The 27,299-nt window shown below is 52.8% G+C and overlaps 1 protein-coding gene across 2 annotated transcripts in view; it reads right to left on the minus strand.

Annotated features, from left to right (window-relative positions):
- The window catches only part of LOC142572264 (uncharacterized), a 65,056-nt gene continuing 37,757 nt past the window's right edge, over positions 1-27,299 (minus strand). The window contains exons 1-11 of one of the 2 annotated variants that reach the window (XM_075681239.1): positions 17,230-17,364; positions 17,028-17,156; positions 15,917-16,013; positions 15,059-15,114; positions 14,099-14,146; positions 13,184-13,289; positions 10,164-10,233; positions 8,783-8,884; positions 2,706-2,786; positions 2,056-2,459; positions 1-1,708 (exon numbers count right to left, since the gene is read on the minus strand). In XM_075681239.1, the coding sequence (XP_075537354.1) occupies positions 688-1,708; positions 2,056-2,459; positions 2,706-2,786; positions 8,783-8,884; positions 10,164-10,233; positions 13,184-13,289; positions 14,099-14,146; positions 15,059-15,114; positions 15,917-16,013; positions 17,028-17,130 (2,088 nt within the window). In that variant the 5' untranslated portion in view covers positions 17,131-17,156; positions 17,230-17,364 and the 3' untranslated portion in view covers positions 1-687. Of the gene's footprint in view, positions 1,709-2,055; positions 2,460-2,705; positions 2,787-8,782; positions 8,885-10,163; positions 10,234-13,183; positions 13,290-14,098; positions 14,147-15,058; positions 15,115-15,916; positions 16,014-17,027; positions 17,157-17,229; positions 17,365-27,299 lie in introns of those variants that run through there. The other variant, XM_075681238.1, reaches the window with a different exon arrangement.

Raw genomic sequence — 27,299 nt, forward strand, 5'->3', positions numbered from 1 at the left:
TACTGGAGCCTTATGACCAACTGCTATGCGATATAAAAGACTACAATGCAGCTCTGTCATGGACACACTGTGCAGTATGCACTTGTTGCTAACAAGTTTTTCTATGCAACCAACAGATCTTCGTGACGACGATGAGGCGATACCTATTGGATTCGGTGAAGTGTAGTCCACTGTAATCCAGAAGTGTTCGAAGGGTAATCCCAGGTAATCCAAAGAAATGCAGCGTTCATTATTCCTTTGATGCTGGCATAACACCAGCCACAGAAATGGTAATCCATGTGGGGAGATTCACTCTGGCGTCACTGAATTCTCTCACACACACACACACACATACGCACCGAAGTGTATCCAAAAGGCTTCATCCATATGTGACACAGGCCAACACCACCTTTCACTCAGACACACAAGGTTTCAGTATCCAGATCATAGAATTTTGGGTTTGGTTATCCAAAAGGTGAAGAATCCGTGTATCCAAATGAGAGCAATCCTGCAGCATTGGTCCAGTAATCCAATAATCCAATGGGTAAGCACAAACACTGCACTGTCACACAGGCACACGCACCAAATCCAAAAGATGGGCTGCCTTCACTGAAACCGGCACATCCGAGGCTAGAAGACTAGAAACATGCCCCACAGAATTTGTGATCTGCCCGAGTAAAAGTTGGCTACCAGGCACTGCCAACAAGCTCACACTCTGTGGAGGCTGTTGTTGGTGGAGTTACGTGGAGGCACATTTTTGATGACTATTTTGGTGTGAAATGCATTAGGATCTGGGTTGATGCAAGTCAAGTTGGCACCCTTGAGAAAGCTCTTGCTGTTGCCACGATGGTGGTGGTGGTGGTGGTGGTGTGACGAAGAAGAAGATGGCTGTGCGGCTGGCAGCTTGTGGAAGAGAGGCGTAGAGGTAGGAGGACTGTATGCCGTCGTCGGAGGTGGGGAAGGTCGCTTAGCCACTAGCGGCAGGGGCTGCATGATTGAGGGCAGAGGAAGGGGAGGCCTGCCTCTTGGACGACGAGGTGGCTCTTGGGGAATGGCAGCAGTGGCACCACGGTGGGATACTGACAGATCAAGTGGCCGTGTGTCTTCGTCACTGCGTGGCAGGTTTGGGGGCAGCGAGGTGCAAGGTGGGGTCCTAGGGTGGGCAGGCGGTGGTGGCGGTGGCTTCCTTGGGCTGGGCACAGCCTTTGGCATGTTGTGCTTAGCTGGTTCTGGAAGAGATGCGCCGCCCTCAGATCTCTGTAGAGGAGAGCTGATGGACTTTCTGCACACAGCATCCACCTCCACGGCATCGTCGCAGCCATCCAGTTTGAGCTTTTTATTGGGGCCGCCATCCTCTGGTGGAGACCGGCACCACTGAACCCGTTTCTCCACTTTTTCAGGCGACTTGCGCTTTGACTGATGGTGCCTGTCAACGTCACGTTGCTCCTTACGTTTGGACTTCTTTCCAGAAGGGGGTGATGACCTATCCTGTCCATTGTGGGGAGGCGATAGGGCCTGACCCAGAGTTGGTGGCACCTCCTTGGTGTGTATCAAGATCTTGTGACTATTCTTGTCCAGGGTGCTTATGGTGATCTTTGGCAATGGCGGTGGTGACTGAGCCTCTGCTGGTGGCTCCGATGCCTTCTGCCTCTGCGGAGACGTTGACTGCACCAGGGCTATGGCCTTTGGGCTACCTGGAGCTGTAGATTCCTCCTCTGCAGTAGTTTTCCTGCACAAAAGCATTCAACATCAGCCAGTGTGGCAAAACCTAGCCATCAGAGAGCAAATTTCTACTTGTCGGTGCCAAGTGGTTGCATGCACACTGCCAATGAGCCGCGCGCGCATACATGGCACAAAGTATCACACACACATTTCTGACTTCTTTTAGAACTTGTTTGCAGTGAACCAAGAAAGCTTAAAACACTAACATTTCAGAGGCACGGAAACTATTACAGGAACATGGCGCTGCACTGCACAGCTTCTGCACTGTCTCTTGCCTGTGCATGTTACATGGATGTCATAAATGCTCTTCAAAAGAATGAGAAAGGTAACGGAACAACTGCAATCACATCTCACATTTCAGGGGTTTCCAATGCATGATGCTCAGCAGCAGGTACGACAGTAGCGATGGGAGGCTCAGCAGCAGGTACAATAGTAGTATTAGGTTCCCTAGGCTCCTCTGGCTGGGGCACGCTGCTGGGGACGGCACCAGCAGGTTCAGATGGTGACTTCGTGGTTAGCTTGTTCACCTGTTCTGGAGTACGAGGAGGTGGCATAGAGACTTGACTGTCCTCTACAGGCTTCAGCAATGCAGGTTTGTTTTCTGCTGGTTTCTTGACAATTTCTTTTTCTTGGTTGTCCTTGGCTCCATTTGCAGCAGTCTGTTCAGCTTCGCTAGTTGTGTTGAGAGAAGGTACTGCGACAGCAGAAGGCTTTGGAGGCACCTTGCATATCCGAAAAGAGAGGCGCAAAGGGCAATCCTGCGGAGAAGTGCGAATGATTTGCTTAGTCAATTGTGTACCCATCTCAGCTGTCTACCAGAATACGTACTTATAAAAACACTAATACTCGGTACATCACATTCGGTTTGCATAAAAATGTTTGCCAGGTAAAACATTCATGCTGAGAGTATCAGATCAGTGGAAACTTACACCCTGATCTCAGTTGTTTGGTTTCAGTATATTTATTGTCATTAACAAATTGCAACGAGTGCAAAAACATCTTACCCTCTTCCATACGTAGATATATGCAACGTCCATCAAAGTAAAATCATGAGATAGCACGTCATCCATGTGAAGAATGTCGACCTGCAAAAAAGATATGACACAGCTCAACATCTAAAAGAGAACAAAGATACTGTCAACAAATAAGAAGCACAGTTACTAAAATGTAACTCTAGGTCACCCTCATCAAAGAATTCGGTAGTGTGTGTTCAGTGAGCCTGACAACTCTGAATGAGATCAATTGCCTTGGTTTGTACATATGGGACAGCGGGGCCTTGGCTAGCCAATTAGCAAGAGCGCGGGTTCTGTCATCCACTGTATTTCAACACGCAGTCTGGATTGGTGTCAGGGTCGAAACGCAGCAATTTGAACCTCCCCCCCCTCCCCCCACCCCTGCAGACGGCATTAGTCGCGCGCAAGAAGTCCAGATGGCGCCAGCTCCCCGTCAGTGCGTCGCTTTTCCGTTTTGGTCCTCGCACTTGCGCCTGCAGCGCCAAGGCGCCCAACAGCCGTCGTCTAGTGCAACAACACGCGAACGACCACAGCTCGAATCTTGGCGCCGTCGGGCCGCGACACAAAAACGCAGCCTTTATTTTCCACAACGGCGGCGTAGGCCAACGCCGTGTGGAAGAAAAGCGTGCGCGCGGCGCCCGACGCGAATGCGTCCGAAACTCGTCGCTGCGCGCTTGGTAGGTCGCCGCATGAAAGGGCTGGGAAGAAAAGCGCTAGCCCACGCACAACGGCGCAAGAAAGGCGAGCGAGCCATGTGCACCGTCCAAACTGCCCAGAAAAGGGGGGGGGGGGAAGAATCGCTGGGCGAAGGGGGGGGGGTACGAAAAGCCGGGTTGTCGTGGGGGGGATTCGGAAAAGGCGCGACGGGGGCCCCCGCGAGGGAGGGGCTTTGGGGCAGCACCGGTTCTGGCGGCGCGAGGGGTGGTTGCCATTCGGTCCACGGCGGCACACACGGGGCAAGTGGCGGCGCAGGTGGAGGAAGCACATGCGAGCGCGCGGGCCCGGCGGCGGCCGGCCGAGTCCACGCCTCCGAGGTGCCATATCGGAAGCGGCCCGCCGCCGATCGTGACCGGTCTGTGCGTGCGTGTCGTGATGCGCGCGAGAGGAGAGCGGGGAGGCCCGCGCCTGAAACCTGCCCCGGCCGGGCCGCCGCGCGAAAGAAGACGGCGGCCATTGTGTCGGAGGCAGGAGAATGGATGTAAGGAGAGAGAGACGGGGGGGGGGGGGAAGAAAATAATAAAGAGTGGCAAAGAAAAGAAAGAAGCATGGGCGACCGACCGGGACGACGATGCTCGAGCCGCCAGCGAAACGATCTGTGTGCGTGCGTGTGTGCGCGAGCTCTGCTGTAACAGCGGTTGGAGTGCCGCAGCCGCGTCGACCGAGTGAGCGCACGCATGGCTGACCGGTCATCGCTGCTGCTTGCCTTCCGTTCTTTGACGCGCGGCGAGGAGAACATTCGCTCAAAAGGGCGAAGCTTCCCGCCAGCCCAAATGCGCGCTCGCGTTGACCTTCTATACTCCCGGCAGTGACAACGCGTCGCAGGTAAAAGAAAGAATTGTTGCAGCCGGCCCTCTTTCTTTAGCTTTTTTTTTTATTTCGTACTATCCAACAGCGCTGCCAAAAAAAAAAAACGTACAAAGAGTGCAGAAAACGCTAAGGCAAACGGTCGAGCGTACGCTAAAAAAGACTATAGCATGCGTTTTCTGTGGGTTGATAGCGCTTCCGATAACTTTCTTGAATTCACCATTTCAAAAGCTTCCTTGTTTAATAAAGGCACAACGTCATAAACTGCACTAATAACCTGTCTTCGCGGCCCGGTGAGCTGTCAGGCCGGTGAAGCAAGTAACGCGGGATGCTGCCACAAAAGACGAGACAGATGCAAGCGGCCAAGATACCGAGGAGCACAGTGGTGCCATTACAAGCCGGAGCCTGAAATGGGCGCCTACACATCTACCCTAAACATCATTTGCTACATATCGTAATCTATGCGCAGATTGAGGTCGATACGTATGTTATCATCAATGAAGTGCAACAAAACTCTGCGGACTGGGTAGCTCGTTAAAACAGGGGGCAACACACCTCGAAAACATGAAAGCGTGCGTCAACTGCATTTTACGGCGGACGTCAATTTCGCTGTGGGCATGAGGCAATTACAGACAAACCTCCGAGGAATGTTTACACTACGTAGGTGACGTTAACTCGTCTAAGGTCCTTGCTCCATCGCACAAGAATAACGCGCCAATCCTTTCTATAGTTTCGTCAACGGGACATCACCGGTGTTCACAAGTGCTATACATCCCTCTCGCCCCTATATCGTGTTCCCTCCACGATTGCGCCGTTTCTCTTCGCATTTCAGTGCACGGCTACTCGCTTCAAATGCAGAATCTATCGAAGAAACAGAGCGAGAGCAGTCGTCTACACGCTACATACAAACGAACTGCCGTGCGCGAGTGATCCGACGCTTAAAAAAAAAAAAAAGAAAAAGAGCACTACCATGTGGAACCGCAAGTCAGCGCAGTCATCACAACGCTCGAAAGCGTCTGCACCGAGCCGGCCGTTCTCTTCTGCCCGGCGTCGTCGCCGATCGCCTTTTGTTCTCTCCACCCGACGGCGTCGAAGCCTTCGTTATCCGCGCTTTTCCCCTTGGCAACTTCGTGCAGGCAACTTTGTTCCGCATCGGCTCCGACGACCGAACGGCGGCGCCTCGTCCTCCCTTCTCCACGAGCACGCCATCAGCACGCTCGCCGTCGTCGCCACCGCCCGCATATTTCCAGGTCAAGTAAAAAAAAAAAAAAAGTGTGGGCACCTGCCTGCCTGCCTCCACCGACAATAACCACGCACCGTCCACTGCTTCCGATCCCACTGAGAAAGCGTCGCGGCAGTTCCTTTATGAACTCCTTCCATATACGGCGAGGCCGCGGCTGCTGCGTATACACGCTATACTTGCGAGATCGTGCGCTATACCGTTCAGTTCTCCCAACGAATGTCCCGAGAGTGTGCGTATGGATACGCGAGACGCTGCAGCGATGCGCTACGACGACGACAGGCAGAAAGCCTCGCGCGGAGCCACATGCACTTGGCGTCAAGAGGAACGCAGGCACAAGCGATTCCGACATTGCGCCGTGGAGTTTACGCATTTTCGATACCGCAGCGGTCCGTGACGAAGACCCGCTGGTCGCCGCCTCGCCATCGACGAAGCGTGAGCGGTCGTCGCACTCGGAGAGCCCACGCTAATGATACGGCGAGATGCACGGCGAATTTGCTCAGCCTTGGTTCGTAATAGTGCCCGCCGCGTATTGTTTCTTGAGATCGCCTCCATTTCGCGATTTCTTGAGGTTAACCGCCTAATGGTCATTTATGATCTGATCAAGCAGAGTAAAGGGGGCTGGCGTCGCGTATTACTTCATTCGTGTATTCTCGTAGCAATACCACATGGATACTATAAATAATACCCTGATATGCGAAATGCACATTCTTTTGCGGGGACTATGGTGATGCGTTTGCTTAGAGATTCAGCTGCGTTCAACTTCGATTCACGAGCACTCAGAAACGAAGCTCACTGCCCCTAGCACGCACGAAAAACCCGAGGGCCGCGGACATGTCGATATGGTTAGCTCAACATTAAGCGCGACAGCTCGCAAACAGAAACATCGGGCAAAGCACTTTCACTCCATCCGGCTCGTAACAATATATAACTGCGTGAGCGCCAATTCCACATCACCCCATTTTGAAACACAGCAGTCCGATGGACAATGCAAAGCCAAGCGTCAACTCTCAACACGACGGCAAGACTTAAAATGAATTTATGGAGAATAGCGAGAATAAAATAACCCTTCTGCTATTGGGAACGTGGCTATAGCGCGCGACAACTGCAAACAAAGAGTACCAAATCGCTCCTTCTCATTTTCGGCGGATATACGCGCACTGGCTGCGAGACGACATTTCGTTCTAGTAAGGCAAGCCCAGAAAATGGGACGCACAAGTTCCTACAGCACTTTGATCGTGTGATTAACACAGGATCAAAAGGTGCGGTCAACAAAAGCGCGCGCGCGAGAGAGAGAAACGGGGGCACATCTTTATGAGTGGAATTCGCGCGCGCGCAACGGATTATGAGCTAAATCACCGACCACATACGACAGCGGCGTTTTCTCCGAACCGCAAGCAGTCGACTTTATTTCCAGCGTGCGCGCGACGGCGGAGGCTACGTACGCGTCGTGCCGAGCGTGGGATCCCTCTTCGCATATACGCGCGCTCTTTCCTCCCTCGCCGTCGGCATCCATATCTCAGTCACCGCGGCGGTGCTATTGTCTTCGCGCCAAACCGGTCCCCCATCCTCCCGCGCGAGCAAACGAACTTTAGGGTCATCTGCGGGACTGCGCTGACACAAGAGGGCACGGAGAAAAAGAAGGAAAGGAAGCGGAGGCCTCCTATTACTGCTGATCTCCCCCCTCATCCCGCCCCCCCCTCCGACCGACTCTCCGCGCAAATGAAAAGGTCCGCCACGCGTGGCAGTGTACGCGACGCGCCGTTCCCAATGTCCTTGCACGCATGCACAGCGTGTCGCCGTTGAGTTCTCTCCTCGGTAGCTTCTTTTGTTTGACGTAAATAAAAGCGAGCTCATTCATTAGCGCTTTTACGACACGTCGCAGCTGCTGCACACTGCATGAAGTTCATCGTGACAAAAGATAGAGGAGAGTCACCAGCGGCTGCGGCACTTTCCCTTCTAATTCCTGTAAAAAATGGGCGGGGATATTGCATGATGCTATTCCAATTCCATCCTATTTCGCGCCAGGCCAGTGGCCAAGCCCGAAATGAATCCGCCCGCGTTATCACAGAAATCGGCCGGCCGCGGGCGATAGCTGATCAGAAAGTATCGGGTGGAAGGAATCGTTGCGTTACAGCGGCCAAGCATGAACAAATGTATAAGCGGGAAATGCATCCAGACGACACCAGCGCTGTCCCCCTCGTACAGTTCGCTCCCCCAAACCGACAAGTACGTTAACAGGACTCCCTCGTTCTCCGCGACGCACTCTTCGCAAAAGATGCGTGGCGTATATTGGGCAAGCAAGAGGTTGGCTCGCGATAGTCACGGCTGCCATGTGTACGCTCTGCGCAAACGCTGCTATAACGCCACGTGGCATTCATCTCTGCCGCTGCGCGTGCTTGCCCACTCCTTGAAGAGGAGGAAACGCCGAGCCACACGAGCGAGCTGACGTCGTCGTGGCAGCGCGAGAAAGCCTCGTCGGTTGTCCGCCTCCCGCACCGTCGCACGCAGCGGTGACAGTGTACCGGGAACCGCAGCAGGGAAGCGAGCGCCCGCTGCAGCCGTCACACACAGGCGGCCACCCGGTTCGACGAAGGGCAGAACGAACGGCCGTTTCTCCCGGTACGCGCCCTCGCACGCCAAAGTCCGAGTCAAGGGGGGAACAATTACTAAAAAGATGGAAGAAAGCACCGACATCGCAAGCCTTTGCAAACGGTGCGCTGCAAAGACTCGCGAAGCAGGCCTTTATCCTATGTTCAGAGTTTGAATTTGAAAGCAACGTCCGCGCTTCATCCATCCCTCGCACTCGTGTACGTTCCGACCTTTTCTGGTTCTTTTCTGGTACTTCTCCGCCGCCGCCAGCTTCTCCTTACAATCGCCGTGTATGCCTCTTGATTCAGCTTCATGCCGCGGCCAAGGGGGACACATAACTTGCCGACGCGTTTTCACTGGTATCAGACCGTTCGCCTATAATCAGTGGTTCCATAAACCTCGGCACTCCACGACCGCGCGGGGACGCCTCACTTTATTAGCAGTTGTCCACCACCCCGCTACCCTTGCAAACAAATTTTCTCGATCATATCGCGGTCCATTTTGCTAAAACAAACGCGATAAAGAAGGCGGCCCCTTCAGCCTTTTTTACGCATGTTACAAGGTGAGAGGAACAAATTGAATAACAGGAACAAACTCACTGATTCAAAGAAGCGAAAATGCTAAGAAAGCAACGCGTTCGAAGTGGAAGTGGGGGATGGCAAGGCTGGCTATAGGCGTACAGGCATGTCTGGTTAGGGAGGAGTGAACCCACCTGGTACTGGGGTGCCAGGCTGTACTTCATGCGGATGAACTTCTGCAGATGGCTTATGGTGAAGGCCGCCGGGCAGTTGAGGAAGCGCTTCGGAACCACCTCCTGTTCTCCACCGGAAGCGGTCAGTAGGGTGCACCACGGGGCAGGAGAAAGAAAAGTATGGGGGATGAGGGGGCGGGGGCAGAGAGAGAAGAAGGACACGCGAGTGAGTTGCAATGGCCACCGACAACCACGCTTGGCCCCGAGCGCTGAACATCACAGCCGCTCCCTCCCACGTGATACGCAGGCAAAATGGAGAGGCTCGCGAAAAGTAAGCGCAACTATGCATTCGAAGGGCCAACGTCAGTGCGGTTAATACAGACCGAGCCACCTCTGACGAAACGTCAGAAGCTGATCACTGAACACTCGCGTTAGTGTGCTCTCGGAAGAGAAAAGCCAAGGCGCATGTCCTATAGAACTCGCGCTCTTACTGCTTCTACGAGGAAAGTAATCTATAGTGAACACAAGGACAAGCAGTGTGCATGCTTTCGTCGTCACGGCCCCCGGAACACATCACGCATCCCCCACGGCATACACGCGACTTCCCGGAGGACCAGCAATCGCCCCTGAACGCGCGACCCCTTCTTGCCGCGTGGTCCGTGGCCCATCGATCGTGGGGCCATGCGGCGCGAAACCACGGGGGGAGGGTCCTCCCTGCCTCGCGAGAAGGGGAAGCAGAGCGCGCCCACTGCCCCAGCTGTAGCTTTCACCCGAAGAACAAACAGTACGCACAGCCACGGCATGTCCATCGTTCCCGCAACGAGTTTTTTGTTTGTTTGTTTTCGTCTCAATTGTGCGTGTATGTCTCTCAAAATTTTAAGATAAGTTTCCGCAGCCACGCACGCGTCCGGAGTTCGCATGAAAATGCACTGACTACGCACTGCTATAGTGCACACTGCAAAAGTACAGAAACTTGAGGCGTGGAACGCGTAACTGTGCGCGGGGACGCAGTTTGCGTGCACGAATCTGTCTAAATGCGAAAATTTGTGCCGCACGTGTGAAACGGTGAGCGATTTAGCAATGCATGGGTGTGACAGTCGATCTCCCTAACACAGAGCGAACGAGATGAATCCTTACCACATAGCTCAATTAAACGCCCTTCTCAGTGACAAGTGGACTACAAGTTAATAACAGTTTTACTCCGTTTGCCTTGTCTTTGTGGTAAGTATTTCGTAAAGTGTAGTTTCGCATGACACCAACCCAAGACTCCACGCGACTGTTCCCTACTATTGCTAGCTTCCAACCGTCCCAAGAGACGGCGTGAAGTGTGCGTTCACGAAACTGCAGCAGAAGTGAACACAGGATAGGCTAATGCGTTGAGCGGCGGAAGCCGTGTACTTACCGTTTCACTTCCAGAGTCGGTAGACGTTCCTTTGCCCTTCTCACCAGATGTTTCCGCCTGTTCTTGCTTGCTGCAAGAAATAAAACACACAAACAGCGTTCTTCAGTACAAGCGATGACCAAGTGTCGATGGCCGACACTGCGCTCTGAACAACGAAGGAGCGCTGAATAGTTAGTGTATATCACCCACAAATTGAACTGGAACCTTATACTTGTAGCTGCGCATGACGTGTGTTCCCTTCCCTAAAGCCCACGATGTAATGATAAACTGCATGCAGTACGGCCAAAGGCGCTGATGAAGTGGTCACAGGAACGCGACTGCGAGTAATGGCTACTGAGTTAAATGTCATGTCCTCAATAATAATTAATCTATAACGCTGTTTTTATCAACGCAAAACACGCATGACTGTGCTCGGCAACGAGTCAAGCAATGGCAAGCGCCTGCGTGAAGAACCAGTCATTTCAGTATGAAGCATGCCAGCAACGACCATTGGGTTCCACAAGGCACAGCACGGTTTACATTTGCGTCTCGCTCGCATTGTTGATGCCGCAGAAACACCCAACCTCAGTCAGAATGTACGGCGACTCATGACCTACATTGCAACGCAGTTTGCATATGCCAGTCCCAGAAGTGAAGATGCGACATAGCTTTACGATGGACTGCGTGACATGAGGGATGTCTCTCTCCGTAAATTCGTAAGGTTATCAGCATTAGGACGTTCGTTTCGATTTGAGGCAAACAAGTAAAGCGAAGAGCTACAGGCCCGTTTAAGTCTGTCTGCGTCACAGTGGAATGAGCTGTACATTTCGATCTGCGTTAGATGTTACGTAAGGAAGGAAGAAAATAAGAAGTCTAACTGGTTAGCAAGTTTGCGAAAACCTGTTAATCTAAGCAAAGGCGGTTGCGGCTTTACTGCGTGGTGTAAAAGTACTTGCACTGTTACATCCGCGTGCCCGAAAGGACGCCTCTGTTTTCTACCCCTACTTCTAACTACTTATATTCTACTGTCATTGCAGCAGCCTGCTACAGACGCAGCGCCCCGACAAAAGTGCGCCTGTCGATTGATCCGCCGAAAACGGAGAAATAACATGTTCCCGCCACTTCCCGTGAAGGCTGCTCGAAATATACTCTCTGCTGATTTAAACTTTTTTCCGAGTTATCAACATAGTTACAGCCACAGTGCATCACTTCCACAGTCACGGGCAAGGGCGCCAAACGCGCGTTTACAGGACTCCACTAACGCAGCGAAATTTTCAGACCGAACAAGCAATAGCGTTTAGCACATGACATATAACATGTCGAATGGTCTACTTAACCGTGCCATCGGTAAGCGTCAGAACCATTCGGCTTAGGCGCCGCCTCTAAGATAACAGTCCGCGCGTTCAAACAAATCAAGGAAGGCCGGCGGTCTTCTTATCAGCCAACCCCTTCCGAAATGTGTACGCTGCAGGTTTGCCGGCCGCCCGGCGTGACGTTACCGCTCAAAGCGGGCAAGCCATGCTATCTAGATTGTGGCGGTTTAGTCAAGACGCTTATAGTTCGCCTGGTTGTTAGAACCGCAAACGCAGTCGCCGATAAGACGGCCACACAACAAAGCACGCTAACAGCGACAAGGCGCGGGCGCCCGCTGCGACCTTTGAATCAAGCGAATACCGCCTCGCTGACGCTTGGAAAAGCGGCAGACAGCAGGAAGGGCCGACACGGGGTCTGCCAAAACAGTGAAGAAGGCGAGGCGGCAGCCGCCAACAACACATCGCGAGGAAAGGATAAGAGCACCCTCCCCCCTCCTCCCCCAGGACGCATTTTATATGGCCACAGCCCAATTGAGATAAACAGTCGCCCACTGCTTTTCTCGGCCCCTCTCCGCCGTTTAGCGAACAGCCGCCGCTGCCGCGTGCCTGGCGCGAAAACGCCGGCGCTGCCGCCGACAGCAATGGGAAACGTGCGAGCTCACGCACAAGCATCGCCGTCTGTAGTACACACCGCGGACGCCGGCGCACGCACGCACGCACGCACGCTTTTATTGCAGCCATGCTTACTCGCCGTGCAAGGCTGTGAAGAGAGGGAGGAAACCCGCGTAAGGCAGCAGGGATGAAGATATGAACAACACGGCAGGAGCAGGACGGAGAAGGATAGAACGTGGCTTGGTTTTGAGAGAGCCGCGGGGGCGCCACGCGGTGGCCGTCGGAGCTTCGCTGCAGCGTGGATCGATCGCGGCGGAGGACGCTCGTTTCCCACTCGGCACCCGCCAGCAGCGGCGGCGGCAGCAACGCGGGTGGTAGGAGGCATATTGGGTGCGGGGAAAGAGCACGCGGGATCGATTGAATGAAATGCGGACGTCAACGTCATGACACCTACTCAATGACGTCAGCTATTGCGCAATTACGACAAACACCTCAACGCGTGACGTGACTCAGCGGATACGTACGCTTCCGAGTGTCGTCAACAGTTGCGTCACTGGCGCGCGAGCGGGCCGCCGTCACAGCGTACTGAGACGCATCCAAAGCAGCTACTATTCCAGGAAACACAAACAAATTCGGAACGCATTTTGTCGAGCGACTTCACTCGTTACTTCACTCGTTCGTTGCGTACTTAGTGACGTCCTTTCTTTTCCCTCTCTTTTGTTTTTTAGCACGGATGACAAACGTACGTTCAAGGTGTGCATACGGCTATTGTTAAGCGCGAAATTAAAGAATAAAAAGAAATAAAGACAGCAATAACCTCGGTGTTAGAATATTTCATAAGCTTGTTTTCACGGCGTCTGCCAAAATTACAGCGATGTGCTTATATGTCAACGGTGTGCGTTCTGAACGGCAACCGCTCTGCAATCTCTCGCTGTATAGCTACAAGAATCTACGGATCAGCGGGCACCAGTGTATTTTACCACCGCGCACGGTGGAGTGACTCGTTCAAAGTGTAAATGTGACTGTGTGAAAGACATGGCTTTATTAATCTATTTCTACATCTATACATCTTGGTGGGCTCGAGCAGCGCACAGCGGATGCGAAGATGTCGCTTACCCCGTGCTGTACTCCAGGGAGAGGCTGATGGTGTCGTCGGGGCTGAAGATGAGCCGGCTGGAGCCGTCCACGATTCCCCGATCTTCGGGACAAGTCACGTTCGTGTCTGCACGACGAAACGGTCGACGCCAATCAAACAAAACGACGTGCGACAATATACAGCGAGAAATGTCTGCGACCCACAGGGTAGGGTCGCGAGTGTTTGGCCGCCAAATGCTACACGACGAGTTACTCAAACACATCGCATGCAGTCCCTTCCGACATTACCAGCAAATTGACGGCAATGACGACGCGAACCCGCGCCATCGCCGTGGGGTCCAAGCGAGGTCGATTTGGAGGACGAGTGTACAGTGCATTCCGCAAACGTACGTGAATGGATGTCGGATGACAAGCGTTATCCGGCGTAGATGAAACTAACGGCGACTCGAGCGATTAGGACTGGCGCCCCCCATGGACAATTAAAAAACATATGGGCGCACGTGGTGACCAAGCACCCGCTATACAATAGAACTCTCACACGCCCGCTGCCGCCGGTTTGCAGAGCAGCAAGTCACGACCACCAACTCCTTCGTAGAGTAGACGAACAGACTTCACGTGAAATTTAGCGAGTGCGGTTTCCCACACATCTCGGTGTTCGCGACCTTAACAAGGAGATGTTCATCACGCGCTACAAACATAACAAAAGAGAACGGAAAAAAGAAGGCAGAAATAAACCAAGTGTGCCGCCTGACGCCACTCTAACGTCCATGCATCTGTTCTGATGCAAATCTTTGCATACTCTCTCCTCTGTAGCTGACACTGAGCGTTCGCTTTCATCGCAAACTCTCGCATGCCGTTTCCAAACTTGTACTACATATAGGAACGCGCGAGTCACGCGCTCGAACGTTCCGAGTCCGCTGTTATACGAACGCTTACCGTTCTCGGGGTGCTTCTCGTAGAAGTCACGCCTCTTCTTCATTTCCTCTGCAGAGAGAGAAAAAAAACACACACACATAGATATATCTTTCCGTTCTTTACAGCAAGGTGGGGATTTCTCGCAACCACTTCTGCCAAAACAACAGCCTATACCGCACACCACCGCAACTGACCCTGCGCGCGTACGCAGCTGGGCTGCTGAAGGGGGAAAGGGGGGGGGGGGGCAACCACAGGGCACGCACTTCGATGGCATGCTTCCAGCTCGGCACGTGCACGAGAATCTATTATACCCGACGCGTAATGCTGCCATTGAAATCCACGACTGAAGCGCGTTCTGCGCATTGGAGCGACATTTAAATTACGATCGCGTGAATCTCTTTCAGCCACAATCCCGACGGGGTCATCGCGAGATTCACGGAGACTCTTGTTACAGAGTAGCCGACCACCGCGCAGGAAATGGGCAGGAAACATGCGCTCCTCGTGGCTGCCGCTTAATGCATTCCAAAGCGTTGCCAACGCTTCGAAGAGAACTCTTTGTCATCGACCTTCCGAGGCTCTGGAATTACCAGCAGAGGCGTAACGGCATCACCACAGGAAGTACTGTACATACTGATTCATTCTAAATCATTCCTAATGAGTTTCTATAACTTTTCTTTTTCTCTTCTCTCTGTGATGTTCAATAGTATGTACGATTTTTGTAAGGGCGTATTATTGTGAGATGCAACAGCTTGCCAGATGCACCGAAATGTTGCGCCGACGGCAGGGCGGAACCGCATGCCCGTGCACATGTAGCAAAGCGACCGATCACTCGTCTACAGTTACAGTGCAAGACAAATCAATGCGGCTAGTAAGGTACAATCAAGTCGATTGAAGTCGCTATGTATGTAACATGCTACTGCATGCCTCGCTATCGGTGCGCGTTTCGCAGGCACAGTCTTTTATAGAGCAACGTCTTCTTACTCTGGTAAAGTCCAGGAACGACCTTGTACACGATATCCTGGAGGGTCTTGTCAAGCCTGCAAATAAGTAAGCATGGATATGGACAACATTCTGATGCTAACTAGACTACATTAGGGCACATTATAAAAGAAAACGCCTTTCGGAAAACGTCACGAGAGACACATTTGCATATTTATATTGGCAGGCTCCGAATTTCCATGCAGTACAAGAACTATATATGCCTAATCGCTAGCTGCGTCAGCATTCGCGTCGCTGCACGCACTGGCGGGAGCAAACACGAAAAGCTATGGCAATTGCGTCACGAAAAAAGAAAAAAAAAGAGGAAAGAACCCTCGTGCAACCATGTGCCAAGTTACGTAAGCGTTACGCCACAGTTAATGAAAAGCGCATTACAAGGCACAGCAAAGCTACAGGGTTCTGACGCGTAACGTGCAATTACGTATAGCCAGCGATACCTTGCGAGGGCTGCCGTGGAGTAATCGGTGACGTTTGTTAACAGGAGCCACGGACTCGCACGCTACTCAAAACATACTTTAATATAATACACTCATTGACGTTCTGTAGATTTCCTACTGAGCATCTGTAGGTTTCAATAAACTTTATTAATAGAAGTTATCACAATTCCACTTATACATTTGTAAAGGCAACCGCGCGCTGCATGATGCAGTAACACGCCCCCACTGTTGCCGTCGGCAACAGGAAATGTACAATATGACTTGCTTTTTTCTGTACGTAACGCCCGTGTGCTTATGCTTACCCCTGACACGCGAAACGGGGCAAATCCGTTTGTATTGCGTGCGCAAAGCAATCTCGAGCGCGCAAGCTCACGAGAAAAAAAAAAAAATGAGCGGTCCTTACCGAATGGATTGATGCGGCTTTGTCTTGTGTACTGGAACGTCGCAGATGGGACACAGATGACTGGTGGCCAGGAATTGCACGATGCACACCTTGCAGACTGCAGCACGGGACGACGGGTGTAAAGGAAAGGAAGGTGATCATCGCATCTGCTTACTTACAGCGTCAAAAAAAAAAAGCGGCCATCTTTGTATAGTGCATGCAGGACTGTGAACAACTGTCAATGACAAGTTGTGGAACGACTATTATACGGGCCAAGTGCACAGACGCCCGATCTACACTAACCAAGGGTTTAGTTTGCCTGCCCGGTATTACATTATACGAATGTAGAAGAAAAAAAAGCTAGTTGGTAGGTGACAGCTGTAGTTACAGAGTGGTCATCCTCAGAACAAAGCGCCGACAAACGAGAGACGTAGTAAAGCGTACAAACATCGGTATTTATTTGCTCTATACTGCATCCCTTGGCACTCTGTCCTGCACGATGATGATGTTATACAAAACTCGCGCCCAGGTTTCGGTTATTTACCAGTGACATAGCTAGTCGTTTGCGGGAGGACTCTCTACATGCGATTTGACTTGAGGCACTTCCTATACATTTTCGAGGTATCAAGCTGCGGGTAGGTCATGTATCGCACAGACTTTTCTTGTGCTCATCGTGCCCTGAGTGGAGCGAAGTGGTGACTGGCGCGCGCTCCTTGTGCAGAACAAACGCTATCGTGCGATACCCATGTACGCTTATAATGCCGAAGTTTCAGGCGCCTTTTCTGACATGTAACATCAACGCGACGAACACTTCAGCCAGGCCGCCCACAAACCTTCAATACCGGACGAGGTCCAGCACCAAACACGCTGCGAAAGTTTGCTAATATTGCCTCTTTTCTCGTATAGTTTGAGGCGGAGCGTTAAGTTTAGCTAACGAGCTCGTGAAGACAAGCACGCCTACACGATTACTGTTCTGTTCATCACCTGCACTGTGTAATCCCACACCGTTACTTTCTCGTTCACCCGTACGGTTGCGCCAAAAATTCAAAAAAGATTTTATATATATATATATATATATATATATATATATATATATATATATATATATATATATATATATATATATACTCACACGAGTGTAGGCACTCAACGAGGGTCGTGGCGTTCACCAGGTAGCCGCCGCACAGCACGCACGTGATGACCGAGTTGAGGTCAGCCAGCCTCGCGCCCGGCATCGTTCGCCTGAGGCAGCCCACCAACCCTGCACACACACATATTGAACACGTCACCACAACGCGCGGGCCACGTGAGCCGTGCGCCTCCGGCTCCTTCACCATTTAGCCAGAACTTGGGGTCTCGCTCTGCTTTTTTCGTCGTGTCGTCCGAGGGTCGCACAATGGCGCTGGCCGGAGGGCGAATAAAAGCAAAATGGAACGCCGATGCGATAGCGCAACCCCGCCGGTCGCGAGCAGTCCGGCACGTGTTTCACGCACGTGGCTGCATTCGTCACGTGACTAAACCGGGCGCCGTCTGCAGGAACTCATCGGAGCGCAGACAGAACGCCGCGCTTTTCAAAAAGCGCGACGGGGTTGAAAACTTGTGCGTCGACAATGGCAAAATTCATAGCGATAAATGTGCGCCCCAAGATTATGACTGCAGCCGAATCGTTTAGACATGAGGGCTATAACTCTGATGGCAGCCCTTACGGATGGAGGAACAATACCTTCAGTATTCCAGTATAACGCCCTATAAAGCAACACAGCCGCCATGAGACATGTGCTAATAAGGACTCCGGATCGCTAGGAGGAAAAGCGCAGGACCGCATTTTGTGACTATTCTTACGCAATTCCATTCAGATTCTACGCTTATCATCCACCGCACCCAGTGCTTTCTCCCGGCGATGACGGTGGCGTGGTGGCGTACAAGTCAATGCCGCGGAGCTGGGAGAACCGGGGAAAATAATATAATACATAAACAAAGGAGCCATTACACCACCACGGCGTGAAAGACGGCGTACATTTTTGTGCGAGCAGCCATGAAACAGGCAAGTGCCACGCAACGGTCACACGCATGCACAATCGTGCGCACCGCACTCGATTTCTGGCCGCATTTCTTTTGTGGCGCTTGTCTCGCTCCAAACGGCGCGGGCGCTTTCCGGACATCCAAGATGGTGCTGTCGAAGCTCGCGAGGTTACAGTGTACTAGAGGTGGTGGTGGTGGTGGGGGGGGGGGGGGGGGGGGGTGGACTACTCGCTTTTCCTCTAAACAAAACATTTACGCTACACATATATGGGCAACCATCGCTGAAGTTTCACGTGCCATCAGCAGCGCCGTAACACACAGCCTAGCGAGAGGTAGACACAGTTTTCAGTAGCAGATGCAGTAATTTTGTGTCAGCATGTTCACCGATCGTCTTGAGACACTTTTCACAACTCCTAACATGACAGTGAACTGACGTGCTAGCATGTAGCAGCGCGTGCACTCAACGCAACGCGTATGGCCGTGTACAGAACTCGGCTGGACGCATCGGGCTTAGCAAACTTCGATACAGGCGCGCGTTTCTTATCGTTAGATATGTCGTGCCGTCTTCGTAGCCGGCCTACTTTAGTTACAAATGAAAACTGTCGTAGCGCCTACCGGCCAGCGCTAGTTCCACACAGAAACTTTCTCGTCGATCCACGAGTATACCTGGATGGCGGCCGCCCGAAGAATCTGTCCCGACTGTTTCTAGCAGCCATTTCGTCCGCGACACTGCGCCGCACGGAAATGCGAACACGTCTCAAGGTCGGCCAGTCAGTCAGCCAGCGCGCACTGAAGCTCGGAAAAAATTTTCGGGCACATCTTCCCCCCACTTCCCCGAGGCAATTACGCGCGCACGCCGCATATCAAAACAAAACCGCGGTGCGCACAAGCGCAACATCATCTTTAGCCTTTGCTTCCTCCCTCCCCGTTCCTCCTACCGTCCGCCGCGATTCTCTCCCACTTTTTCTTTTTTTCCTTCTTTTTTCCTGCGCCGAGCGACGCGACCACCCGAACGCAGCGCACTGTGCACATAGAGCACGCGCGGTGGTGCGGTAGTCTATCGTCGTTCGGTGTGACAAGGCGCCGCGAAGTCATTTGTCTCACAGCGATGTTGTCTTTTTTTTTTTGTTTTGTTTTCTTTTCCGCTCATCCCGCGCTTCCCTGAGCGCCCACAAAAAAGACCGACCGGCGGACTTCGGCGGCCGTACTCCTCTCTCTCTCTCTCTTCCGGGCGGGAGCCTCCAATATGACGAACGCGCAACGAGGAAGCTGTGCCACGTCGCCTCGTCCAACCCAGCCCGTTGGCCCTGCCCGCTTAGCGCGAGCGTTCCCGTTCCCGTGTTTTCCGTCGTGCTCGCGCGAACGGTTAAAGGCTACTCCTCGGGGCCCTCACAGCGGCCGCCGCCATACCGCGGTAACGAATGCTTCTCGCAAAGACACGTCATAAAACCGGCGAGGCCGTCGAAATAAGCCTACTTGTACGCACCCGGGACGTCGAGATGGCTTCATGAGCGGCCTTGGTATGCCGATGGTGTTCGTTCCACCGTTAACCGCAGAGGCGTATCTTTGCCAGATGACGACGTTTGGCCTCATAGTGCCCAGAATAGTGCGAGGTCGAGCGGACGCGAATAGGGAACCTACGAACCGCTGGTTCCTATAATCGACGGCCGCAAGGAACGTATCCGGCGCGGCGTCGCTGCCTCTTTTCGTGAGGCCCAGCGCACGCGGTAATATCGAGGCCGATTGTATTCCAAGTGTCTAGCCGCTGCTTTAAAGGGACTAACCAATTTTCATGGTACCCACCTTTTTAGTGCAATATAAAGCTTACCGGCCAGAGCGTCTAACCATGGAGTAGTAACGCTGAAAACGCCGTGGAACATTTTTTATCATAATTTTTCTATCTGCGGTGAGGATGAAGTCCTTCACTGGAAGCATGCTGAAAACTGTGATAGCTGAGCACGATAGCAATTATAGGCCGGCACTAGTGGGAGGCAGACGCCAAGTGCGGCCGTAGGTGTGAGAAAGTATTTTGTTTATGAAGTCGATGTTCCTGCGATTCATGCTTTCCGAAGTGTTAAAGTATTTCTGCGAGAATAGGTACGTTTTCTTTTTCGTTTCTTGTGCAACTACTTAGGTATTTCACTAGTAAAAACGAAACCAAGCGCACCGGAAACGAAACGACACTTTTACACGTAATACGCGGTTCGTGTTGCTGTAGCCAAGCGTGCGCTTCTGATTTCCGATGTCGTCTCTCGAAGACCTGAGCGAGCCGGAACAAAGGGCTTTAGCTCGCATGCGTGCTCAGAATTTAGATCCCTACGAAGTAGCACCCGAACGTCATGCTTCGATGGACGAAAGCGGTAGCGACTTTGCACGATAGACCACCGTCTCCGCCACAAGCAGCGCGCCTTGCGAATGCCAATTGGTAAATGCTCACTCATACTAGGCCAACCCGACACCGATTTCGGTCTGCCGCCCGTAGGCGACAGCGTTTTTTCGTTCGTGTCGGTGCCTGTGTCACACTGTACCGACGCCGCGGCAATCTGCCGACGGTCGGCGGATAGATCGGCGTTGATACAGTGAACAGAGGCGCCGACACGAAGGTTAAAAAACGCACCCATTTACGGCACAACTCGTCGATCGCATCTTGTGTCGCATGGAGATCATCAAACTCTGGGTACTTGCAGACTCGTGCTATACTCGCGCGCGTACAACAGCATGCATGTGGGACGACGCGAGCGCCGCTCGTCAGCGTGGACTTTCTTTACTTCGTAGTACGCGTAGAGTAAAGCGCAAGTGTCTAATGTTGAATTCCAGTGGCGGAGTCGGAGCAGCCAACTTACTCCGCGAGCGAGCACTCGACTCTGGCGCAGAGCAACGCCTCCAAATCCGCGAGTGGAACACAACCCGCGCCGCCGGAGCAAGGCGGAAGCGGAACTTCTATCGCCGAGTTACCCAGGATACATTGCGTGCTGTCATTTCCTTCCGCTGTTTGCTCCCAGCACCGCCGCACTGGTCACTTGTCTTTTAAGCGCCGTTCACCTGTCGTTTATTTTTAAAGTGCGGAATGGATATATCGCCAAGCGTGCAGCAGCTTTTGCTTCCCCGCGAGTCGTGACCGATGGCGCCGCCCAGCAGACAAACGTGGTAGAGGAAATACGTCACGCAGAGTTCCGGTCCACTCCGCCGATTTTGGCGGAGCATCTTTTTCTGCTCCACGGAGTAACTCCCGCTCTGAATGCACTCCGACTATCATTGGAACACCTTACTCCCGCCCTCAATCTGTCATTGGAACAAACTTGCTCCGACTCCGCCATTGGAATTCAACATAATATACTAACTGCAATTTTAAGAAATACTTATACTGTACTTAATGACAGTCGACTTACGTACAGTTACGTCTTTACTACATTTCGAAGTATCAAGATTTCACCGCCAGGCCTCGCCACTTACTGGTTTTTCTGACTTTGCCAATTTAAAGTTAGACTTCATACTTAAATCCCGAACAGCGTGCTGGATTCTATCACTATAAATTATGGTCATTTCGTTTCCGTCTCACAACACATTCTGGCCAGTTGTCATTCCCTTTAAATAACGTAAACAGAATAAACGAATGCAGTCAGACCTCGAACAGAACACAAACATCGCGCGCCACGAAACACGACGCCGCATATCGAAGGTATGCCCAAATGCCTTTCCCGTTGTTGCTGCTTTAGCCTAAACTGGCAGATACACTGCGTCCGCTGGCTCTTTAGTGAATAGCATATATGCAGTGTGTCCCAGCTAACGTTGTCCAAGCTTTCGAACGAAAAAAATAATAATAAAGGATTTTAGAAAAATGGTGCAAAATTCAATTGCAAAACCTACTGTGTTCGATCGGTTGTCAGAGATGTGACGAAAGAACACCGTAGGTCGAAGCTAACAGCTTCACTAACGTTGGCTGAGACACCTTACATATCCTCTTTGGCGAATGGCTGAATGTGCAAATCAGTGGGAAAATATAGCGCTGGGACGACGAAACACGGAGAGGTAGGTGTCCTCTTCGTATTTCGTCGTCCCAGGGCTCTAGTTGCCCAATAATGAAATACCAAGCCCAGTCCAATTGACTATTTATACTATACTGGTATGTGCAAAAGTTTAGCGGCAGCCGAGGAAGAAATATGTACGCGGACGATTCTCAAGCGGTAGTTGACCGATTGAACCGCCACGCTTCCCTACACATGAATTGTACGAAATTCGTCGCACGTTTGTGGGGATTGGGGAATGCGCCGGCGCTTTCACCTGTTCTGCCATCTATGCGCCTCACCCTGCCCACTCCCTGCCCACTCGCGACCGGTCGTCAGCGGTGGCGCTTCACTCGCGAAGGTTTGCGGTGAGGTCGGGTCGCTGACGTCACGACGGGGCCACTGTCGGCGACTCACAACACAAAGGGGGGGAGCGTGTCTCTCTTACCCCCGGGACCTCACTATATATGTACTTGCTTCCCCTCATCCGCCGACACCTTTGCGACTAGGACTTGAGTTCGCCCGCGGTGTCTTTGCCAGTACGGTGAACGCATTCCTTGTGTTGATTCTCTCCGGAAGCTAAGCCGAAGAAAGGTTGCTTAGTGCTCGCGCGAGGTCGTACCACGCCGAGGCGCGCTTATCGGAAGCCCAAGCCTAAGGAGATTGCTTGAGCTCTCGCGAGTTGGCCCATTGGTTATCGCGAGAGCAAGTAGCATAGCCGCCGGGACTTTTCCTAGCGGCGAGTCTCAGCTTGAGCCTGTGCTCTCGCAGCGAAGTGCTAGAGGCGCCCCTGACTGTATTTTCACCCTTGGTGCGGCACCCCTTTCGTTCCCGCGCCGCTCCGGGACAGGGCGTTTGTGCTGTGTTGGGTGCCGCCGGAGACAATAAACTGTTTCCGTTAATTCGGGGCAATGCTTTGTTCTTGGTCGCTCGGTAGCCCCTTGTGGCCTGAGCTCGCGCGCAGCGGCGCGCTATAGGCTGACGCGGCCCTGTGGCTCGCTAAGCTCGAACCCGCGGTGGTCGTTACTCCTGTGAGAATCGAAGACCCCATACGTTGAACATTTTCCATCGAATGGTCGGCGAGTGGCGGCTCTCCGAACTTCTCTCGACGCAAAACAACAATCACTTGCACGAATTCGCTGATGACGACTATCACTGAGAACAACACCTCGCTGAATAGTGAGATGCGCCTGCTTAAGGACACTGCACGTAACGCCGTACTTCAGATATATAAAACAACTCCCTATCATTGCATCAATAGACTGTGCGACCTAAAGGCAACTATATTGAACCGACGTGTAAGTTTAGTCAAGATCGGCTTTTAATCGTCATCGCAGTGGGTCCCCGTTCGTTTGCGTGACTGGGTGATCTATATTTCATAACACAAATTTTCGCCGATGTAAAAGCCAGCCAGAGTGCATGGCTCCAGGTTAGAGTACACGGAAAACTTCCCATACACTCCTCCCCCCCCCCCCCCCATTTATCCGCCGTAACAGGGAATCAAACCATTGACCAGCAACAGAATGCTCCAGAGTAAACAACGTACAATGATCAGGGTTAGACGCATTCGACCGACGATCCGCACGCGCTGCACTAAAAACACCTGGGAAAAAAAAAAATAGACGACTCCCCAAAAAATTTTGAGCGCTCGCTGTTTTCGGCTACGGCCTACGACTTGGCTCGCTCCTGCCTACAGATTTCGCCTACTGCTCGAAAGACCCAGCGTGCAGAAGGGATAGGCGCAGAACGCGACGGGAGGCCGCCTCGCCGCGTCGACCGCCGCCGGGTCCACGAACCCCGCAAGGTCAATTATCTTCCTTCGCGCGGGCGCCGTGTCGCCAAAGGAGAAGGCTGCTGCTGCGGCAGCGGCCGCCGCGCCACAGGCCCTCCCCGTCGGTCGGCTAAAGATAGCGGTCTCGCGCGAGGGACGGTGTTATTGCTCGCCTCAGCACGCGGGCCATTCCGAGGCGCCTGAGCACATACGCTAGTACGCAGCGCGGGCACCCCTGTGGTATAGTCATCGCAGCGGCAGCGGTGGGCCCCAGGCGTCTCACAGTTACGAGACGCGAGAAAGAAAACTGGGCTGCTAGCCTAACACAGCAACCCACCCACGATTAGTTGCAGAAAAAAAAAAAAAAAGATGTGCTGAGGGCCACTCAAAAGACAGCCTCAAATTTCGTTCAAAACTGCTGCTGGCCGCGATGACGACGACGGTATATGGCAACGGCACGAAGACTCCACAGTCACGCGACGAACACGGGGGATGTAATTTTCTTTTTTTTTTTGGGGGGGGGGGTGAAATTTAAATACGGTTTGGTTTCATTATCGTGCGACTTCTGCCAGAGAAACATAGATGTTGCGACAATATTTATTGTAGTCAGGATATTTAGGTTTCATTGCGCAATTCTGTAGAGAACAACGCCATTAACTATGCAGTCGACCCGTAACTACAGTAGGTGTGATACAAGCCGATTCGTCATATACGTGCGTTGCCTCCAGCGGCTAGAGCGACTTCCATGCTGCTCTCCCGCCACGTGAGCCGTCTCCCGCAGCCGCCATGGGGGAAGGAGGATGCGGCAGAAGAGGCGAGCTGTCCTTCCCGAGTGTTCCACAACAGCATCTAAACCTTCAGGCGCCTCAAAGCTATCGCACGACAGCACGTGCGTATATATGACAGTTAGCGCTCAGCAATGAACGTGCCACGCAACAAGGTTGAGCGAGAGCACCCGCCTCGCTTTGCATCGGTACCTTTGTACCCGCAATGGCAGACCGACCACAACAACGGGCGGAAGAGCCAAGGGAAGCTACTCGCTTTAACAATCTAGCCACTACGTCAAGACACACGTATACAGCGGTAATACCAAGTCGCAGATTCGAGTGCGCGGCAAGCGCACGCACACACGAAGGAAAATTAAGTTGAAATAACATCGGATACAACATTTTACTGATCAACAAGGCGCGCCTTCGCATATGGCGAAACAAAGCTAGCAGGTTTTCCTCGCTCACGTAAGCGTGCACGGTTTAAACCAACACGGCGGCATAGTGCCTAGTTTGCATTGGCGCGCTGGATGTACCTGACGTAACGTTTGCCTCACAGAGCGACAGGACAGTACTCTTGATTGCTCCCCACGGTCGCGACTGACGATCATTTAGCCAGCACACAAACGCAATGTGACATCCCGCACGCCGTACACCCACGAATACAACACGGACAGCACTCGGCTCCCGTCCTTCGCCGCCCTTTTCCCGCGTACGAAACACGCGTTTTACGCGCCCTCGTCCGACCCGCATCCGCAAAAGGTGAGCGCGCGCTACACAGACGTGCCAGCGCACGACAGGCGCACACACATATCATACGATGCGAAGAGTATAATACGGCGGGCGTATAATAGAGAGAGTCCAAGCGGATCCGCACGCACAGACAGGCATCCCTCCACCCCGAGCGCTGCCTGTCACCTTGCATAATACAGGAGGCGCCCGCGGGGTGGTTGGCCTTGGGCCATTGTACCGGGCCGCGGGGGGACAACAGCCACGGATTCCGCCGAAGGATGAGGACGGAGAGGGAGGGCGGCTGATGCCGGCGGCGCGAGGCAAGCAGCCAGATGGCCGCAGCCGGCGCGGGGTGATGTGCGCGAGGAGCGGAGCCCGCGTGTCTCGTGTACGGGCGCGCGCGCGCGGACGGCGGCAACGCTCTCTTTCTCTCGCAATCGCTAACAACACCCAACGCCCGCTAGCACGTTACTTCAACACCCTAAAGCCGAAAGTGAAACTTCACGTTGGCGCTAAACACAAGGTACAAAGTGCGCAATGCTCGCTCGCAGTATACGCCTGCGCTTCGTTTACATTACGATCGACGCGGGCGGGTCGAGTCAGAGAAGTCGAGCTGACCCAGCGCGACCCGACCGCGTTTAGATGCATCTTACCAAGCTGGTTACCGTAACTCGCCTCTACGCTCGCTCGTAATCACCCGCTAGGGTTTCGGCCCGACAAGCCGACTCGACCTCGATTTTATCGGGTTCATGTAAACGTAGCTTTTGTGAGTAGCCAGTGCCTGTGTGCTATGTGACCGTGGGCATACCTCGGCGACCTTCGTGCCGAGTACGCGAGCTGTAGTAGATAATAGCGCAGCAGGCCAGCTGGCTTACAAACTCTCTAGTATACTTTCAGGTCACCGAATTAAGGTGAACGGCGGCTCCGTAGCGAGAGTAGCACGAAAGATACGGGCGAGTGAAACGTAATCTAGCTTACCCAACAGCTATGTATAGCCCGAGCCAACACCTCACTCAGCACTGGGTCTGGATAAGGCAACGATTCTTTTCCAATCTTCTTCCTTTTAGTGGGTCGTTTGTGGTCCGAGCAGCACTCCGCCAACATTATCGCCGGGATCGGCCGGCCAGCCGCGAGCCGCCGGTGATAAGAAAGGAGTCCCTGCATTAAACCTGCCTGCACTGGGCTACCTCAGCCCCGCGGAGGGAGATGACCTGGGAACGGCGAGCGTCGATGCCTTCGCTCACTCTACCCGCCGTGGTTGCTCAGTGGCTATGGTGTTGGGCTGCTGAGCACGAGGTCGCGGGATCGAATCCCGGCCACGGCGGCCGCATTTCGATGGGGGCGAAATGCGAAAACACCCGTTTGCTTAGATTTAGGTGCACGTTAAAGAACCCCCCGCGGTCAAAATTTCCGGAGTCCTCCACTACGGCGTGACTCATAATCAGAAAGTGGTTTTGGCACGTAAAACCCCAAATATTAATTATTCGCTCACTCTGAGCGAACGAGCCAGAATTCGTAAGCCTTACGGAAACATCGTTGGCAGGCGCACAACCTATTCCATGCGCACGAACCCCTCGCACAATCGGCTGCGTTACACGTGCGACAACGGTGCATGCGGAGGCGGAAAGGTTTTGAAAAACATTTTGCTCGCCAAGATACGCAGGTGCGCAACGTCAATCTAACGCGATAAAGAGGCACGAGGACGGGACGGAACAACTGCAGGCCGCAACCGCATGCAGTTATGAGAATGATTAAATCCCGCTGTATACGTACGTCGAACTCGGTGGAGAAATTTCAATGTCGCAGTGCAGCTGCCGCGCAACGAGCGCAGAAACATTTGCTTGCGTCAGCTATAAACAGGCATATTGTACTCTCATGTACACTGTATATATGTCGATTAGCGATTCGGCACCAAATAAAATAAAATAAGAAAAGACTGAGTAAATGGGACACATCGCTTACGTGCGGGCGGCGGGTACAGTGAGATTTTCGCCCAACGACGCAGCCATGGGTGCCAACGAAAGTTTAAACGCGGGACGGTTGCCATCCACTTGCAAAACGTAAATATTTGACAATGACCACTATTATATTTAGACAAAGATTTGTGC

This window comes from Dermacentor variabilis, chromosome 2 (assembly GCF_050947875.1).
Source record: "Dermacentor variabilis isolate Ectoservices chromosome 2, ASM5094787v1, whole genome shotgun sequence".
In the NCBI taxonomy this organism is placed as follows: Eukaryota; Metazoa; Arthropoda; class Arachnida; order Ixodida; family Ixodidae; genus Dermacentor; species Dermacentor variabilis.